This window comes from Ictalurus punctatus, chromosome 21 (assembly GCF_001660625.3).
Source record: "Ictalurus punctatus breed USDA103 chromosome 21, Coco_2.0, whole genome shotgun sequence".
Lineage (NCBI taxonomy): Eukaryota > Metazoa > Chordata > Actinopteri > Siluriformes > Ictaluridae > Ictalurus > Ictalurus punctatus.
Genome location: NC_030436.2, coordinates 5,202,679 through 5,223,664, shown reverse-complemented (window position 1 = coordinate 5,223,664; position 20,986 = coordinate 5,202,679). Strand labels below are relative to the sequence as shown.

General features: G+C 35.6%; 2 protein-coding genes across 3 annotated transcripts in view; one reads left to right on the top strand and one right to left on the bottom strand.

The window, feature by feature from the left end:
- The window catches only part of grip2b (glutamate receptor interacting protein 2b), a 72,456-nt gene extending 70,115 nt beyond the window's left edge, over nt 1-2,341 (top strand). Inside the window, exon 25 of the transcript XR_008393191.1 lies at nt 1,893-2,341. The gene's annotated coding sequence lies outside the window, so the exon portion shown is untranslated. The remainder of the gene's footprint in view (nt 1-1,892) is intronic.
- The window catches only part of slc6a6b (solute carrier family 6 member 6b), a 47,015-nt gene that overhangs the window by 15,315 nt on the left and 10,714 nt on the right, over nt 1-20,986 (bottom strand). For both annotated transcript variants that reach the window (XM_017450242.3, XM_017450241.3), the window contains exons 9-14: nt 20,428-20,540; nt 18,945-19,082; nt 18,242-18,344; nt 15,643-15,743; nt 14,111-14,281; nt 12,897-13,048 (exon numbers count right to left, since the gene is read on the bottom strand). In XM_017450242.3, the coding sequence (XP_017305731.3) occupies nt 12,897-13,048; nt 14,111-14,281; nt 15,643-15,743; nt 18,242-18,344; nt 18,945-19,082; nt 20,428-20,540 (778 nt within the window). The remainder of the gene's footprint in view (nt 1-12,896; nt 13,049-14,110; nt 14,282-15,642; nt 15,744-18,241; nt 18,345-18,944; nt 19,083-20,427; nt 20,541-20,986) is intronic.

Sequence of the window (20,986 nt, the reverse complement as noted above, 5' to 3'; positions counted from 1 at the left end):
TTTTGAAATCTTTGCAAATGTATTAAAAAAAAAAACACATGTATATATGTATTCACAGTCTTTGCCATGACATTCAAAATTGAGCTCAGATGCATCTTGTTTCCACTAATCATCCTTGAGATGTTTCTATAACTTGATTGGAGTCCACTTATGGTACATTCAGTTGATTGGACATGATTTGGAAAGGCACACACCTGTCTATATAAGGTCCCACAGTTAACAATGAATGTCAGAGCACAAACCAAGCTATGAAGTCCAAGGAATTGTCTGGACACCTCCGAGACAGGATTGTATCTGAGGCACAGATCTGGGGAAGGGTACAGAATGATTTCTGCAGCATTGAAGATCCCAATGAGCACAGTGGCCTCCATCATCCGTAAATGGAAGAAGTTTGGAACCACCAACCAACCACCACTCTTCCTAGAGCTGGCCGCCTGGCCAAACTGAGCGATCGGGGGAGAAGGGCCTTAATCAGGGAGGTGACCTCAAACCTGATGGTCACTCTGACAGAGCTCCAGCATGTCTCTGTATAGAGAGGAGAACCTTCCAGAAGAACAACCATCTCTGCAGCACTCCACCAATCAGGCCTGTATGGTAGAGTGGCCAGACGGAAGCCACTCCTCAGTAAAAGGCACATGGCCTGAATGGCAAGAATCGTATCTGGAGGAAACCAGGCACCAGTCATCACCTGGCCATGCTGTGGAGATGTTTTTCAGCGGCAGGAACTGGGAGACTAGTCAGGATCGAGGGAAAGATGAATGCAGCAATGTACAGAGACATCCTTGATGAAAACCTGCTCCAGACTTGAACCTGATTGAACATCTCTGGAGAGATCTGAAAATGGCTGTGCACCGATGCGCCCCATCCAACCTGATGGAGCTTGAGAGGTCCTGCAAAGAAGAATGGGAGAAACTGTCCAAAAATATGTGTGCCAAGCTTGTAGCATCATACTCAAAAAGACTTGAGGCTGTAATTGGTGGCAAAGGTGCTTCAACAAAGTATTGAGCAAAGGCTGTGAATACTTATGTACATGTGCTCTTTTTGTTTTTTATTTTTAATAAATTTGCAAAGATTTCAAACAAGCCTACTTCACATTGTCATTATGGGGTATTGTTTGTAGAATATGGAAGAAAATAAGTAATTTAATCCATTTTGGAATAAGGCATAACAAAATGTGGAAAAAGTGAAGCGCTGTGAATTCTTTCCGGATGCACTGTACACTCATTGTCCACTTTAATAGGAAGCTGTACACCTGCTCATTTATCAGCCAGCCATGTGGCAACAGCACAGAGCATAAAATCATGCAGATACAGGTCGAGAGCTTCAGATCACATCACATCAAACATCAGAATGTGTTTGATATTGGTACCTGCTCACCCTGGTCGTGAAGAGTAATTATGAGTTACTATATTCTTCCTGGCAGCTTGAGCCAATCTGGCCATTTTCCTCTGACCTCTCTTAACAACAAGGCATTTCCACCAACAGAACTGTCACTCACTCAATGTTTATTTGGAGGATCACACTTTTTCTGTATGATGTACACATCATGTTCACATTATGATATGAACATTATCTGAAGCTCTTGACCTGTATCTGTATGATTTTATGCATTGTGCTGCTGCCACATGACTCGCTGATTAGATAACTGCATAAATGAGCAGGTGTACAGGTGTTCCTAATAAAGTGGATGGTGAGTGTAAGTGTGCTGACAAAGTGCACATGCACATCCTGTTTCAATATGCAGTATTTATTCAAATTTTCAGATCACTAGCTAGCTAGCTAGGTTTGTTAGCTAGCTATCTATCTGTAAAACAAAATCAAAAGTTCTGGATAGTTGGTCTAGCTCACTCAGCTACGTAGCTAATGGTTTACCTGTACACTTTTTTCCACAGGTTGAATTTTGAAGTTTCCTTTGAAGCATTCAAAACTGAAGACACCTGATGAATTGGGCTACTCATCTGCCTTACTGTCTCAGACATTGTGTAGACTTTCAGCAGGAAACTCATTTATTTTGATTGGTTCCTGAAATGAAATTATTTCAGATTGGCTCATAGCAGGTTTCTGGGGTTAAATGCATTTTTTTTACTCTGTAACAGTGATAAAAGATCCGTGTAACAAAGTTGAATATTCTATTTTTAAAAACACAAGTAAACATAAAAGTACTATGATTTAATTATACTAAAAATGTTTTGATGTTTTAATGTTGTCTGATTTGTGATGTGAAAAATTTGTCATTTCCACAATAATGGAAGTTATATCCTTTTTTTGAGTGAATCATTACCCTTAAAAGGAAGAAAGAGCAGCAGTATGATTAAAAAAAAAAAAAAAAAAAAAAAAAAAACCTACAAGCTTCTAGGGTGGCAATTAGAATTGAAATCTGAGCTCTCCACTGGAAAAAGTTAATATAGGTTCTGAGAATAGTACAGTAGATGTCTAGTTAATATCCCTCTCTCATGTTCTCTCTGTTAGGAGCAATTTCAATGATTGTAGCTTTACTTTTTTTTCTTTTTCTTTTTTTTAAAGAACAAAATAAATAAACTAATGGATCCTGTCTTTAAGGCTACAAAATTTCTCTTCTCTCTGAGTTCTGTGTGTATATTGTTTCCAAGTAGCACAAAGGTTAAAGGATCTTGTCCCCTATTTATGTAACTCACCTTTTTAAACTTCAGTCTCTTTGGGTAGGTTTATAGTAACATGACACTGGTAGTTGTGTGATAACAGTACTCAGGCAGCATTTTCTATTCGCTATCCCTCATCATGGCTTTTGTCCAGCACCTGCAAAAACAAAGCTGCACTGTTCTAGGATCAGTCTTAATTTAGGACTGACTGATTCCATAGATGTCAACACTCACTTCCTCATACGTGATGTACGTGAGAAAGTGCAACCAGTTGACACCATCAGATCACATTTTAAATGAGTTTTAGTTGCTCCCCAGATAGCAGATGATTCCAAGCCAAATATGGTTAGAGTTAAGGATCATAACTGTCACTTGTTGCAGTAGCAAGTGAACTGGGGGCCAACTATAAGCTGCCATGTTTATTTATTTGTTGGTTTGTTTATGTTTTGTATTTGGAGTTTGTACCAGAAATTGTCCAAATGCAAATAACTATATCTAATGCATGTGCAGCATTGCAACATTTGGTCAAAAGTCAGATCTGATTAGTTCAATGCCATCATTCCACAGTTGTTTGTTGGCCAGTTAAAAGTGCCTGGGCTGGTATTGTGCCTTAACTTTGCATTTTGCTGTCTACGGCATAGCATATCAGCATGGTACATATGAATGATGCTCAAGAGCTGTATGATGTGTGCTTAAAGGAATTATGTCTTCTTGTTTTCAAGTCTCAAATTATGTACAAGTGTACTGAATAGTACAGCAAAACAGTACATAATAGTAAGTTATTACTTCACATGGTAACAAACTATGTATGGTGACTTAAATAAAGATTAAAGTCTCCATACATAGGAGAAATTAACTTTTTTTTTAGCAGAATGTCTTCCAAAATTGTTCATACTTAGTTGATATTATAAAGCTTTCGATAGTTTATATTAGATAGCCTTTAATAATGCCTGTGACAAAAGAAGAACATATAGAAATCATTCTCACACTTCAAACAGACGCTTCCTCAATTTTGATACAAAGTTGCAATAAAAGCTGATAGATTCATGTCTGCCAAACAAGGAACGAACACTAAAGTAAAATTAGCTGGCTCTTGTATCAGAGACCTTTGGTGAAAGAACAAGGTCTTAGGTTTTACAGATCATAACAGGATTATCCTGAAACAATCTCACTACAATCAGTAAGAAATTGTTTCTGATAAGATCCCAAGTAGAGGGAATGCCTGGAAGGTGCTACCATAAAATTTGCCAATCTTGTTTATCTTAATTTTATGCTTGCTGGTAGGCTTCTCTTAAAGGGGTCAAATGTATCTAGTATTTCATATATTAAAGATTACAATAAATGAAATTTAAGATTATTAAAATTATTTCTTGCCTTTTTTTCTTTTTCTTTTTTTACTAATTTCAAGCAGATCATTTTAAGCATGCTACTTATTTCTATAAAGAAACAAAATTATTTGTCGATAGAACCAGAAAATTTAAAGCTTGAAATGTAAACATTTCTAGAAATAAGTTTAATAGGAAATACTTGATAAATTTTTACTACATTCAAGATATTTCACTTGCTAAGATTTTTTTTTTTTGCAGTGTGTTCACTATTCTTAATAATCAAATACCATTTTCATGATGATATCAGTGAATACATCAAATTAAATCAAATGACCCTAATGTTACAAACGACCCCATGGGTTCTCAATTCATCATTGTTGAGGAAGCTACTTTGCAACTGCAGAAGATAGAAATTACTCATGATTTCAAATAGCTAAGCTACTACCAAACTATCCATTTTCTATAGTAGCTAGCTACACTACAAGCTACTAATAAAAGGTAGATAACTATTCTTAGTTACTATGTCAAACTGATAAAAATCAACTGTTATTTTCATTTTATGTTTAATTTATTGCACAAAATAAATGTACATGCCTTGTACTGGGTATACCATAACAAATAGATTGTACTTTTCAATTTGTAAACAATTCTTAGCAAAACAGCAGTTAATTGTGGAATATCAAAAAAAAAATTGCACCAATTTCCATCCTTGGTCAAAGAAAAACAGCAGACTAAGATAATATCACTTTATATTTTAGTCCTAGAACACCTGGCTCCTGTAACACCCCATAATCATATGCCTTTGTCTGGTAAGCATTATTTGACGGTTAAACAATCATAGCACAATATATCTGAGTAATCCACATAGAGAAATTTGATTGTTGCCAGGAGTTCCTGTTAAAGCTTTAGTTATATGTCTTTATCTGATAAACTAGCTTGATGAACTACCAGTGTTTTGCCTGTCAGGTGTTATAATCTGATGCCTGTGTTGTAAAGCTGGCAAAGTTCACTATCATGGAAATGTTGAACCAGGACAGATTGGTTATTTCTATGCAGAGTTAAAATCTGTATGTTACAGTGCTCTCTACTAATATTGGCACCCTTGGTAAATATGAGAGCAATGAAGGCTATGAAAAATTGTCTTTGTTTAACCTTTTCTTTAAAAAAAAATTCCCAAAAAATACTCTGCTGTCATGGATCTCATGGATTGGCACCCTTTGTAGTCAATACTTTGTGCTGCCGTCCTTTGCCAAGATAACAGCGGAGTCTTCTCCTATAATGCCTGATGAGGTGAGAATACATGGCAAGGGATCTGAGATCATTCCTCCATACAGAATCTCTCCAGATCCTTCAAATTTCAAGGTCATTACTAGTGGACTCTCCTCTTCAGTTAACCTCACAGGTTTTCTATGGGTTTCAAGTCAGGGGACTGGGATGTTATGAGTGACTAAGGGAATTTGGCCTGTGTGTTATCTCACATTTATACCCCTGTGAAACAGGAAGTCATGGTTGAACAATTTCCTGTTCCTAGTCACCTAGTACTAAAAAAATTTAAATATCACTGGGAATATACTTCAAATATATTTTTCACATGAATTCACAGGGGTCCCATTAATGGTTTTACACCTATATTTAACAAAGTTTATATATATATATATATATATATATATATATATATATATATATATATATATATATATATATATAAACCTGTGTTGTATTTGCAATTGTTTGATATCCATGAGAGTAGAGTATTTTTGTGAATTTTTTAAACAAAAGATCAAAAGGTTAAACAATAAAGGCCATTTTTCACAGCCTTCTTTGCTCATATTTACCAAGCGTGCCAATATTAGTGAAGGGGACTGTATATCACCAATGTTGACATTTATGCTTACACATTACACATGTTAAAGTCAGTATAACACACTCACATGCTTATTTCTTCCAGCACTAATTTGCATATTATATGAATACATTTTAAACAAATGGATTTCAGTCAGAATGATTTCTGGTTTGTTTTATTTTTATTGTGATTACAACTCATTTGTCAGACTTTGTTAGCAATATTTAGTTTAATATTTATGGATTGTTAAAAGAAAGAAAACAGCTTAAAAAGGCTGAGAAAATATATTGTTCATATTTGCACCAACAAATCAAAAATAAAACAGTGAACAAAATAAATGATTAAATCAATAAATTATATATAAATACAGTGCATGTATTTATATACCCTTCAAAGATTTCTACATAGCATTTTGTTTTATGAAGTAACCTTTCCAATGGTATGTGATTCAATATAAGGATATTTAAAAATTGGCATTTGAAAAATGAAAAATAGAATAAAATTTGTTGTGCATAGTTAATGGACTTGGGATAACAGTATATAAATAATGGGTTTTATGTCAATAATAGATAGAAAATGTAAAAATCTGGACTTTGATCATTGCAATCTAAATCTTCATTTGTGTCTTTTATATTTCTTTGTTTTTTTATTTCACTCACAAATGGCCAAATTATAAATACTTTCTACTACATTTTATCTTAAACACTGCATGTATTTGTAATAGTAATCCTAAAAAATATGTATTGTCATTGCAGAAAAAATATAGTATGAAAATCTGTTACTATACATACAAGGAGAAAACATCATTAAAGCCAACCCTTCAAATATCACTGAAATCAATGCTAAACAGAGAAGCCAACAATAATTGGTATATTGATTATTTGATGCAAGTCAATGATGCTTATTCTACGAAACAGAAGATTATAGTGTCTGAGAATCAGTTATGTACAATATGCTGCTGAGATCACACTATCACAATGCTTTATTGGGGAATGAAAATGGTGGTGGTGTATCTGTAAAACATTTACAGAGTAGGGAATGAAATACGACATGACTGTTATCGGACAATAATAAATGACGAGTTGCTGTGATCTTAACACAGTTACTGTTACCACCCCAAAGTGGGTTACTTTCTAATACCAACATTCAGAATTGTTTTATTTTTATTCCACTTATACCAGAGCATTTCTTTATTATTTAAAGAACATTTATCAATTTATAGTTACTTTTAATATTGTGGAATGTCCATAAAACAAGTTAGTTCATGTCATCACTTACATTATAGCAGCTATAAACCATCATTCCTTCACCAGCTTCTGTGTCCTGAAATGAGCAGTTAAAGAAAGTTACAGCTTTGTTATAGCTTTCACAGTGCTGACACTGGAGGCTACTTATCATAACCAATCATATCCAAAATGTTTAAATCCATTTATGTGGAGCAAGTCCCTGTGTAAGTTGTTAATAGAGAAATGATGATGTAGGCCTAGTAGAATGAGTGCATTAATTTAATCCTTGCAGCTGCACTATTGTCAGAGTTGCTGTAATAGTAAATTAATCAATACTTTATGACCAATCAGAATTGAGAATTCAACAGTGCTATGGTACCAGAACAAAGGGCTAGGTAGTGCTGAAGTTTCTACACACAAGTTGAAACATTATAGACATTTAATTTGCTTTCAATCCAACACCCAAGACATCTCTACTGTTGCCATCGGTTTAGGTTGGAAGGTTGGTAGATCATCCACATCAATGGAATTGTCTATTTATTAAAACAAATGGTTTCCAAAATAGCCAAAGTGTCATATAGGCAGGGGGTGTGCCCCACTAGTAAACAGAAGCACCTCAAATGAATAGATACAGACTAATATTTTAGTCCACAAGGGGACAAAATGTGCCCCAATGTGCCTTAAATTAAACTAGAAATTAGAACAAATCGGTATTATGGATATATTTTTTAAAAAATTACAATTATTTTTAGCACAAGATTTGATATTATTTAAAGCCACAATGGGATGGTTATAATTTCCATGGCCTGATAATAAACAAAGCAGTTATTTCCATCTCCTATGGGAATCCGACTCATTAATCATACAGTATGTACCCTGAGAAAGAAGCGATTCTTACTTCTGCAAGTTAAGCTTGGGAAGTTTTTGTGCATTCTCCAGATTTCTCATCCCTTGGGTGCTATTAGTCTGTTTCAAATACTATCACTACTACAGCAGAAGCTTAGGGAAAAGGATCAGCCCTTTGGGTTCAGTGCAACTCTCAGTGACCCCTGAAACAGTAATGCAGCAAATAGGATGAAGATGCACATTTATACAATGTTCAGTTTTATCTGTGAACAATTTTCCATTGCCGAACATGGAGCTTCTGGTTGTGTCCTCACAAGCCATATTTTAGGAAGCTAGGCATGTGTTAAAATATCATGGCTGGGCAACAGCATTGTTATTGGTTCACCTTAAATAGACACTGTATGGTCACTCCAAAGCCTTCATGAACAACACAAAGGCATGATTGGGTTACATTCAGACAAATTGAAGGATTTACGTTCACCTCAATTTTTTTTTAGAAAGAAGATATGATAATATCTAGCAAAAGCAGGAGGCTTTTTCATATTTTTTTTTTCCAAAAATAAATGTTTATTAAGAAATAAAAAAGCTTTTAGGTACTCCAATATCTTTTTAAATACATTTTGCTTCAATGTTATCATCAATAATTTAAAAAATAATTTTTTAAAATGTCCTCATGAGTTAATTAATAACACCAACACTTTGCCAAACCATGTAGGTGTAAAAAAAAAGATTTAGCTAAATCTCGAGTCTTACGAGTTTCCGCATTAGGATCAGGTCCTGAGACTAAACGGAATATTCCAGAGCTTTTCCAACCTAGCTACGGCATCTGTAGCTTGGGGCAATTAGCAACCAACAACAGTTTGAACACCTTTCCTCATACTAATAAAAATGGAATATCTACCCCAACTACTCTCCGTACAGTGAAAAGTGCGGAGGGCAAACATTAGGTTGGGAAAAAATAAAAACAGGAATATTCCATTGATCTCTGGACTGCACTCAGACTATTTGCACTATATCTTATTATTTGATTTTCAATTAAGCCATTTTTCAGAAGCGTCCCTTAAGTGTCAAAAAACATACGGCCCTCACAATTAACACCCAAATAAATTTGTTTGCCTACAATATTTAATTATATGCGATATCAGTCCAAATCAGGCTATTAAAAAATCATATAATAAGACATGATTAATGTTTGTTGTCTGATAGATATGATTGAAAATAATAGCATTTCTTTTTAAAATACTAAATTAATGTATCACAGTAAGAAGAGCTTTTTTTTTTTAGTTCGGTGTAACCTTGCAGTTATTAACTAGCCCTTAATTGGCTGTTATTTTGTCAAACAAATTTCACTGCAAGTAGGATCTTTTTAAAAGACAGGAACAATGCATATCATTCTACAAAGTATTGCACATTAAAATTTCCACCAATTGCACTGATTAAAAACTATATATATAAAATTTTGAACTATAAAAAAATAATAATTGCTCACAGAAGCCAAGTACAGTCTTAATATTAAGAATACAAAAGGCAATGGAAAATAAAAGAATGAAATGTACAAACAGCTTGGATATGACCATAAAATACTACCTTTGAATTGGTGTGACAAAAAAGCTTGGGAAAGTGCAGTTTAATATTTTAACATGCCACTATCAGTATGTGTCTAGGCCCTGACACATTCTTATTGAGTTGGTTAATAACTAACTGTGGGATATTTAGGGAGTGTTGAAATGTGAGTAGAAGTGAATTTGTTTGAGCACCTAATTACACCAATACAAGAACTATGCTGTAAAAAAAGATGCTGTACTTGGGATGTATTCAGAGTTGAGTTATGCATGCTTAGTGAGGATTTAATGCTGAAATTGTGCACCCTGGCGTTCAGAATACAAACACATGCACAATATTTGGACTTAAACTCACAACTGAACTGCAAGCATAACAGATGAACATTCAGTTAGCTTATCCTTCAAACTGTTGGCACTTTTTAAAAAAGTATTTTATACTACAGTACATCAAATTAACAAAAATAGTCACAACATTCCATTAATCGTAAATCCTGTGCTTCATTTAACTGTTTTCATTCAATTGATTGCACAGTTTCTTTGTGCACAATGGAGGTGCTGGATCAAGTGCTATATTATATGCTTAAGAATAATGAGGCTAAAATTTGCAATGATTAATTCGTTAAGTAACGCTAGGTTTATTCATAACATATTGCTTTATACACAATACATTGCCAACTTACTATACTCTTATTAGATTTATTTCGATGTTTGATACATATTTCGATATCAAATATCATGGTATTAGTCTCTTTTTTTTATTTTTAAATGGTCTTTTGCGTTTATGTTACACTGTATTATAATTTGACATATTTATTTCTACAGTCTGCATTTTCTATCCTTGTTTCAATTTGGGCTTAAAGGCAAGTTCTTCTGTTTAGCCTCGCGGTCTAGACACTACTGAACAACTCTGTCTAAGATGCTTCTGCTTGGGAAAAATCTGCAAAACATGCAGACATGAACTACATGCAGGTCAACTGCATAAGATACAGTGAGGGAAAGAAGTATTTGATCCCCTGCTGATTTTGTACATTTGCCCACTGACAAAGAAATGATCAGTCTATAATTTTAATGTTAGATTTATTTGATTATTTATTTGTTTAACAGTGAGAGACAGAATAACAACAAAAAAATCCAGAAAAACATGTCAAAAATGTTATAAATTGATTTGCATTTTAATGAGGGAAATAAGTATTTGACCCCCTCTGCAAAACATGACTTAGTACTTGGTTTAAAAACCCTTGTTGGCAATCACAGAGGTCAGACGTTTCTTGTAGTTGGCCACCAGGTTTGCACACATCTCAGGAGGGATTTTGTCCCACTCCTCTTTGCAGATCTTCTCCAAGTCATTAAGGTTTCGAGGCTGACGTTTGGCAACTCGAACCTTCAGCTCTCTCCACAGATTTTCTATGGGATTAAGGTCTGGAGACTGGCTAGGCCACTCCAGGACCTTAATGTGCTTCTTCTTGAGCCACTCTTTGTTGCCTTGGCCGTGTGTTTTGGGTCATTGTCATGCTGGAATATCCATCCACGACCCATTTTCAATGCCCTGGCTAACCCAAGATTTGACGGTACATGGCCCCGTCCATCGTCCCTTTGATGCGGTGAAGTTGTCCTGTCCCCTTAGCAGAAAAACACCCCCAAAGCATAATGTTTCCACCTCCATGTTTGACGGTGGGGATGGTGTTCTTGGGGTCATAGGCAGCTTTCCTCCCCCTCCAAACACGGCGAGTTGAGTTGATGCCAAAGAGCTCCATTTTGGTCTCATCTGACCACAACACTTTCACCCAGTTGTCCTCTGAATCATGCAGATGTTCACTGGCAAACTTCAGACGGGCATGTATATGTGCTTTCTTGAGCAGGGGGACCTTGCGGGCGCTGCAGGATTTCAGTCCTTCACGGCGTAGTGTGTTACCAATTGTTTTCTTGGTGACTATGGTCCCAGCTGCCTTGAGATCATTGACAAGATCCTTCCGTGTAGTTCTGGGCTGATTCCTCACTGTTCTCATGAACACTGCAACTCCACGAGGTGAGATCTTGCATGGAGTCCCAGGCCGAGGGAGATTGACAGTTCTTTTGTGTTTCTTCCATTTGCGAATAATCGCACCAACTGTTGTCCCCTTCTCACCAAGCTGCTTGGCAATGGTCTTGTAGCCCATTGCAGACTTGTGTAGGTCTACAATCTTGTCCCTGACATCCTTGGAGAGCTCTTTGGTCTTGGCCATAGTGGAGAGTTTGGAATCTGATTGATTGATTGCTTCTGTGGACAGGTGTCTTTTATACAGGTAATAAACTGATATTAGGAGCACTCCCTTTAAGAGTGTGCTCCTAATCTCAGCTCGTTACCTGTATAAAAGACACCTGGGAGCCAGAAATCTTTCTGATTGAGAGGGGGTCAAATACTTATTTCCCTAATATAAATGCAAATCAATTTATAACATTTTTGACATGCGTTTTTCTGGATTTTTCTGTCTCTCACTGTTCAAATAAATCTACCATTAAAATTATAGAATGATCATTTCTTTGTCAGTGGGCAAACGTACAAAATCAGCAGGGGATCAAATACTTCTTTCCCTCACTGTAAATTGAGGAGCTCATTAAAATATTGTGCAGCCCATCTCTGAATATGTTTAATTTCCCCTCATAAAACATAAAAGTTGTCAACTCTGAATACAGACCTTTGAGAATAACTAGTGGACAGGATGAATGCTATAAGGTAAAGATTTTTGTGCTAGATCAGTGTGGTAAGAATTAGTGTGACCATTTGTGCTTTTAAAGACACTAAGAGTAATTTAGGTGTGATAATTTGTGCCTTAGGCACAGTGGTGGTTTCAGTGTGAAACCACCCGCACAAGAAAATAGAGTAGTGTCTCTGTTCTATTGTGATTGTAATTTACTGAGTTTAAATGTCCAATTAGTTTGAATCTTACGCTTGCTGTCAAAATAGATATGCACAGCTGTCTTACCAAAAAAAGACACTTTTTGTCTAGGTACACTAACGTTACTTTTTTAAACACTATAAACAGTTATCATATGCAGCACTTAATTGGTCTGGTTTGTCCACTTGAGTAACAAATCATTAAAACGTCATTATTTACAAGTAAAAGGAAAAAAACAACAAGAAAACAGAAATATGTGACTATTTTGAGATTACGGGTGTTTGTGTATTACAAACATTATATTTGGGGAAATAAAAATTTCCCCTAATTACAGAAACAGTAATAATGGTAATATAACAATGTTATGACAAAAAATATTAAAAGCAGACACTGAAAGAAACAAGTGTAACTTCCTCTGTAAAAAAAAAAAAAATAAAAAAATGTAGATTTGTAAACCTGGTCCTACGACTATTATTTATATATATATAAATATATATATATATATATATATATATATATATATATATATATATATACACACACACATATATAAAAATGGAAAGCAGGTGATTGGATTCTCTCACAGAGAGTGCTCACATCATGGTTTCTACAATAGTGTGGCTGGGCTTGATCGAGCCGTTGTTCCCATTGGGGTCAAGGGGATGTGCTATTTCTGAGCCCTTGGGTCGGTACTCCTGAGGACATGGATTTGTACTGCCTCGCACTGGAGCTGCCACTGCTTTAATCCTCTGGAAGAAGAAAAAGAATTGCAGGTTAGCTGAGTTAGAAGAAGACTGTGGAAAGGTTAGCTCATTCGTTAGGTTTGTATGCCCTGAAAATTGTGAGTTTCTTTTCCACAATACTGCTAAGCCCTTGAACAAGGCTCCAAACCTTTAACTTGACTGAAAATTAAAAATAAAGGATTAAAACATGCTCTGCGATGTTAAACAGTTTATGCAACACCTAAGAGGCAAGGTTAAGTAGACTACATTATGACAACACATGTGTGGGGGTCTGTTTCTGTGGCTGAAGTCTGGCTGAACAATAAAAAAAATATTTTTTTTCAAAATAATAAACCTGCATGCTTTTTAATACTGCCTAGGCTATATTCTATCTGCTAAGATCATGTTGAGTATGGAGCCAGTTTAACAAATAGGATGGTAAAAACAGTCAGTCTGCCTAAAGATATCTAAAATCTTGCTATCCAAGTATGATTTTCAAATGTCACACTTTGATCAAGTTCATGTATAGCTGCGTGCCAGAGAGAAACAGACAGCTTTGATAATTGATATACTGTTCATTTAAAAAAGAAACTTACTACAGTTTAGCACAGCATGTAGTAGAAAATGTCAACATTTAACCAAGTAAAGGGTTTTCCCAGACTGCCACCTTTATGTGAAAATCCCTCCCTTGTGGAAGCTATGTTTATTTTGCAATGTAGAAATTGTTCTAACTGGTTTGTTAAAATTATGCTGCCATTTTTCGTTGCAATTGAAGTTCCTCCAGGCCAAAATAACAGACGTGTATTTGGCAAGAACGATCGAGATTAGAGGGACTGCTGGGGAAATAAATGGATGTGGGATAGGAAAGTAGGGACATTTGTTTATTATGTGATAATGCAGTGAACATTTGCATAAAATGTTGTAATGTTTCAGACGATCTGAAGATGCAAATTTCACAGTCAAATGGAATAGGTAACCAACCTATCACATACCAAATCACAGGTCTAATAATGAAAGCAAACCAATGATGGTATTTTACTATTAGTAAGATGCCAAACATATTTAATTTCATTGCATGAGAATACTAACCTCAATGAGAGGGCCTTCAGACTGGATGATCTTGATCACAACCACCATAGGGATGCAAATCATGGAGGTGAGAGCAAGGGTCCAGCCCAAACCAACGGCCCAGTCCGGATACTCATAGATTTTGTTGTACTTCAGAGGCTTGTATTTGACCAAAGAGAAAATGAAGCATCCCTGGAGAAAAAGCAGGAAAATATATTCAAAACTTAGTTCATTAAGTTTTACGACATTACCCCGCACATATTATTGGTCTTTTTTTAATAAATTGGTCTTCTTTAGCTAAATGCACTCTTTATCTGAATTACTGGGTGCTATTTAAAGGCATGACTAGTGCCACTGTATTACCAGCAAATGTCTTAAAACAGAATAGCCTGGGCACTATGAAAATAGGAGTATATAGCAGATACAGGTCAAGAGTTTCAGTTAATGTAAACATTTCAAAACATTAACTGAAACATCAAAATGGAAAAATATGTGATCTTAGTAATTTTAACGATAGCACCATTGTTAGTAACAGGCACGCTGATTTGAGTATATCAGAAACTGCTAATCTCCTGAGATTTTTCACCCACAACAGTCTCTAGTGTTCATACAGAATGGTGTGAAAAACAAAAAACAGCAAGCAGTTCTGTGGGTGAAAATGCCCCATTGAGGGTTTGAGCTGATGGAAAGGTTACAGTAACTCAAATAATTCCTCTTTGCAACTGTTCTGAGCAGAAAACCATTTCAAAACACTCAAAAAACCTGAGGTGGTTGAGCTACAAAGGCAGAAGACCTCATCGGGTACCACCCCTGTGATCCAAGAACAGGAATCTGAGACTATAGTGGGTACAGGCTCACCAATACTGGACAGTGGAAAATTGGAAAAAAAAAGACCAGACTTTTCACCTGTAGCCACATGATTTTATGCATTGCACTACTGCCACATGATTGGCTGATTGGATTATTACATGAATGACCCAAGTCATTGTGTATCTGACCCAAGAAATGATTCACCCAATGATTCTCAAAAAAAACTTCTAAAAACAACTGAATATTGGAGAGAGAGAACATTTAACTCTTTATTGCTAAGAGTCAATACAACATTTTAAAGGGTGCGAGGGTTTTAGATTAATAAGCGGTTCGCACATTTTTATACAAAATTCTTTCACTGGAATAAAGTTTACTCCTGCAGTCAACCTCATCTGCAACCTCAAGCCTAACCTCAACTCCACATTCATCATTTTATGCAGGTAGATGGCCTTATGTAGTTCAGCACTATGGCAAGCAGAAAGGCATATTTTCCCCAGCAAATCCAAAGTGGTTAAAAATAAATAATACATTAATTAATTTAAAAAAGTGCACCAGAATTGTCATTCTTTGCTGGATTTGGAGGAGGATGGGCCGATTAGGGCTAATGATCAAAACTGGGTCAAATTTCTTTAGGGCTATTTAGCATGCTTTGTATAAATGGTCCTGGTATGAACAGATAATAATAATAATAAAAAAAACTTGTCTCTGTCTGATATCTTCAAAAGCAAGAGAAGAAAACTCACCACACAAAGAAAAGGTGTGATTGCAGTCCAGCACCACTTCATCCAAGGATTTGGTCTGTATCCAATCATGTCCTCAATTGCATCATAGAAATTATCAGCACCTAACAGGATGTAAAGAGTCCCTTTATTCATATTACATAACAGCAGTAAGTAAGTACATACACAGAATGCGTATTGTAATTTACCACCAACAATTTTAAATTGATGCTTTGCAAACGAGTTATTGCTAACTGACTGCGAACAAGCTAAACGTCTAATAATAGCATCTACTATAACCAGGGTTGGGAGGGTTACTTAAAAAATTTATTCAGTTACAGTTACAAATTACTTTATACACTTTTTTTTTAAGCAATAATGCAATCCAAGTATCACAATATGAAAGTAATGTAATCAGATTATTTTTGGATTACTTCAAGGTAACATATGTAAATAAAGTCAAGGGAAAAGCAATATGATCTAAAATACTTTTATTTAGAGCTTATTTTATAGCTTAAAAACATGTTCAATGTTTGGATTTGTTTTAATAAAATAAATAAATTTCATCATAACTGGCAAGAGAGAACCAGAACTATAATCATGCAGTGGTCTATATTTTGTTATGTCAAAAGAAACAAATTGTAATCCTGATAGTATTCCCATTTTTTACTAAATGTACCAATAATCTGATTACATTGTTTTTTATGTAACTGTAACAGATTACAGCTACTGTTCTTTTGTATCCTGATTACGTAATGCTGTTACATATATTCCATTACTCCCCAGGCCGGACTATAACTACAGCTAGCTAACCATTTTAAATTCATTTTAATTCCTTGTGTGACTAAGTAAATAATATATTATATTCCATAATGTTCAATCAAAGTTAGCCAAGTTAGCTAGCTATAGATTTTGTGCAGGTCATATGCTAACAGAGATTTTATTGTAATGAATGTCAATACAATAACTGTACATGTTAGTTCCATAAATGATTGCAAGAACAATTACCTCAGGTTAGTTATGTAAAAAAAAAAAAAAAGTTCCTAAGTGACAGCTAACAAGCTGAGATTCTGATATTAGCAACTGCTATAGCTAGCTAGCTACCTTAAACAAATTATCCTTGTGAACATAATTTATAGCCTTTAGGACTGAGTAGATAAAATGAACAGTGTACATGTCAGTACCATGGTTATAATATATTATTTTTTTCCTTTAATATTGCAAGAGCTAAAAAATGACCTCAGCTTATTTATATAAACAAAGGCTAGCAGTTTGAAATTAATGCTTAGCAAATTAGCTATTATGAACTGACAGCTAATAATCCAACACACTGAAATCTGCTACTGCTTTAGCTAACTAGCCATCTTCAATAAATCCTCCTTTTAAGACTAATTCTAAAACTCTGATCAAACAATTGAACAATGTTAAAAGTTAGCTAGCAATACATTTTGCACAATACATATGTATACTTTCACTGACTTAATTGTCATAAAAATAAAAGAAAACAACTACAAAATCTATACCTTACTTACAATCAATTTTTTCCTTTAAATGTTGCACAAGCAAAAATTACCCCAACAAACACTAGCTATTTGAAAGTCATGCTTAGCACATTAGCTGGTAATAATGACCAGCTAACAAACTACGGGTAAATTGAATTGAATTGAATTGAATTGAATTGAATTGAATTGTCTTGTCTTGTCTTGTCTTGTCTTGTCTTGTCTTGTCATGTCTTGTCATGTCTTGTCTTGTCTTGTCTTGTCTTAGTAAATGGTATAGCTAGCTGGTATCTTAAATAAATTTTAAACTAATTTTATGTTGAAACAAAGTTAGCCAAGTTAGTGAGCTATACAATTTCACTAGCTGTGCATTTCACAAGTACACAGCTTGAAATTGAAGCTTTACAAATTAGCTGTTAAGAGCTGACAGCTAACATCTAACAGTCTAATATTAATAACTGCTATATAGCTTGTTAATCTGCTTTTTAAAAAAATATATATATATATTTAATGTTGTGGCTACATGGGACACACAAGCAGTTGAAGCATGCTTGAAAAGTGTCAAATTTAACAAGTACATTTTGTAGTTGAGAGTTTCCCCTCATAGAATTTGTAATGGATTTAACGCTTATAATTGGAATTGTATTGGTTTTAATGGACACTGTAATGGTCTGTGTCTCTTGTCATTTGTTGCCTTCTATTGATGACATGCCTAGTGGATACCATTAAGGATCAATAATGGTAATGGTAATGGTTTTAATGGTTAAAAGCTGATGGTTTGTAATGGTATTTTCAGTAGAAACCATTAGAATTTCTGTGATGCTTTCTGTTGTTTTTTTCAGCAGAGGTAGGTGTAACATATTTCTATCCATGTATCTATCCATACATTGCATTTTTGTATATGCAATTTGCAGTGTGATTTGCAATTCAAATATGAAGTCTGACCATTTGACTGCCTGTGTTGACACATGGGAAATGTGATTTTGCACCACAGTTTATACTGCAGGTATGCATGTAAGATTTACTACATACCCTATATGCTGTAATGTTAGCTTTAGTTTCACATCCTTGTATATACCCGTTTACCCCCTTAACATTTATGAAATATCATTTGTTGAACTTACCATAAATCCAGGCTACTGCAATGCATTCAAAGAATGCAACCCACAAAAGGCACACACCACTGGCTGCATAGTAGTCAAAGAGCTGAAACACATACATGCCACCCTGAAAGAAGAAGAAGAAGAAAAAGAAGACAACAGGGGCATTATATCACACTTAAGTCCATGTACAGGCTTTAGACTCACAAAAAGCAAAGACAATGTAATAATGTTGGAGCCAGGACCAGGACTCAGAGCTAAGTACGTACACAGTTCACTAGTTTTCTTTGTACAAAATGGCACACCACTCAGACATTCTGCTTTTAAGGTTTATAGTATGTATGATGTCATGGAGCAAAACCAGGCCACGGTGAGGCTAAGCAAAGAAGAGCTAAAGCACAAAACTGTGACTCTACTTGTCACTGGGGACTTAGGCATGAGATTTTAATTAAAAATATTATTAATAATAAAGACATAGAAGGAGAAACAAATAATCAATTGTAGAAATAATCCAACATCATTGTTACGAGCTATTAGCTGTACAAGTCCCTGTATAAGCTGTTACTACAGAAACGATGATATATTACAACAAGCACATTAATATTAATCTTGCAGCCGGTACTATTGTCCAAGCTGTGCTGTTAGACTTATTAGAATCAAAAGCACTGTGGTATAATTTGATCATTCAATTCGTTTTACAAGTGAGACCATTTTTCTTCGAACTTACCTCAGTGACCATGGTAAGTCCCAGCAGGTAGCTGATAAAGCATATTATAGCTATGAAGATTTCTCGACGGTAACCCTTCCGTAGGAAGGATGGATACAAATCCACCAGTGAGGTGATCTGTCCTTCCACTTCAACAAACTGTCAGAGTAAAACAAAATAACAATGTCACGAGACTTCATGCAAACCAGGTTTTATTGGGCTGCAAAAATAACTCGAGTAAATGGATTTTAAAGCTACAAGAGCTTAAAGATTATGTTTGAAGGGTTTATTTTGTGCCTAAATTGAGGTAAGTAAAGTCAGTAGCCAATAAGAAAAATAATTGTCTATTTTATTTTTTATTTTTTTACATTGTCTGATTATTAGCTTATTACAATTTCTGCACTGCATATGGATTTCTTTACTTGATGATTTGTGCAGAAGCTATATTAATTCCATTTTGAAAGCCATATTTAATTTAACTGGGCCAGCAGCAGTAAGCTCAGTAGCTTCCCTGGACCAGTGGGCATGCTGACTTCGCACAGTATACAATTTCATTTGGACAGTGAAATGTGATTTTGTTCATCTGGTTATGTTTAATGGTGTGGGGAGTAATGTCGCATACATGCATACATAAAATCAACTGAATGCAGTATAATTATGGCATGTGAACATTCATGCAAATGAAGTCGACTTATTGCCAACATGCTCACTGCACTGCCACACTTCGTTAGCTGCTTGACCTTGACATGATTTGATAGCGCATTAAGTTTGATCTATGTTTAATGGAACTGATATCAGGCTTTACTAAAAATTCAGATTGTTATCTACACTAGGCAAAGTATTCTTTTCCCACAAAGTGCACGCTCTCACAAAGTGCAAATCATTTCAAGCCATGCTTCAGCAGGAAGCTTTGACAATAAACCACCATCACCCAACCCTCTACTAGCTTGTATTACATGCATTCATCCATCCATGCATCTTCTATACTGCTTATTCAGGATTGCGGGGAACCTGGAGCCTATCCGAGGAGGCATGGGGCACAAGGTGGGGAGTACATTGGACTGGGTGCCAATCCATTGCAGGGTACAATCACATACATATTCACACACCCATTCATGCACTACGGACACTTTGGACATGCAAATACAACGCATTTGGACCGGGGGAGAAAACCGGAGTACCCAGAGGAAACCCTGGAACCAGGGAACGCATGCAAACTCTGCACACACAGAGCAATGGCAATTGAACATCCAACCCTGGAGATAAACATGCTAACCATTAAGCCACCATTCCCCATTATATGACCATATACTGTATACAGAATGTATTCATGAGAGAGAAAGTGAAAGTGTGTGTGAAGTGCAAATACCAGGACAAGTACAAACCTCAGGTCCATTCATTTCCAACTCACTTTTTTTTATTTATTTGTCTGACAGTCTCACTGCTGTTTAATATGTTAAGTATGGTGGTTGTGCAGTATTATAACCGGTTGTGAGACACTGACCTGACTGTCGAGACCTAGTAGCAGAAGCATGATGAAGAAAAGAATGGCCCAAAATGTAGGCAGTGGCATCATCGTCACAGCTTTAGGGTAAGCAATGAAGGCCAAGCCAGGACCTAGGGTAAAGAACAGAGAAGGGGAGGGGAGGTGGAGGAGAACATAGTTAGCAACGCTAATCGTATGCACCTTTTGATCCATGCCGCTACATCGCGCACCTCGGCACAGATCACATAGAAAAATAAAAAAAAATGCGCGGATAGACCCTAGGCATCGAAGCAATTACGGCAGTTATATAGCCACTAAAGATGCAGATATTTTCATTGGAATTTCTTGTCTTTTCATGTAGCTTCATGACATTAACCAGACAAGAAACCTTCTAACAAGTTCACATGCTGAGTACTATAGAGGACTAAACAGGACTAAAAAGTTTTTTCCTCATGTAATGCTGCTCAGATATCAACAGCAACAACAACAGAGAGGAACAGGCAACTGCCCTCTCTTTCCAAGGCCTCTTGCAGTTACTGCAGATCTTTGCTACCCTGGCATTGCAAAACCCATTTAA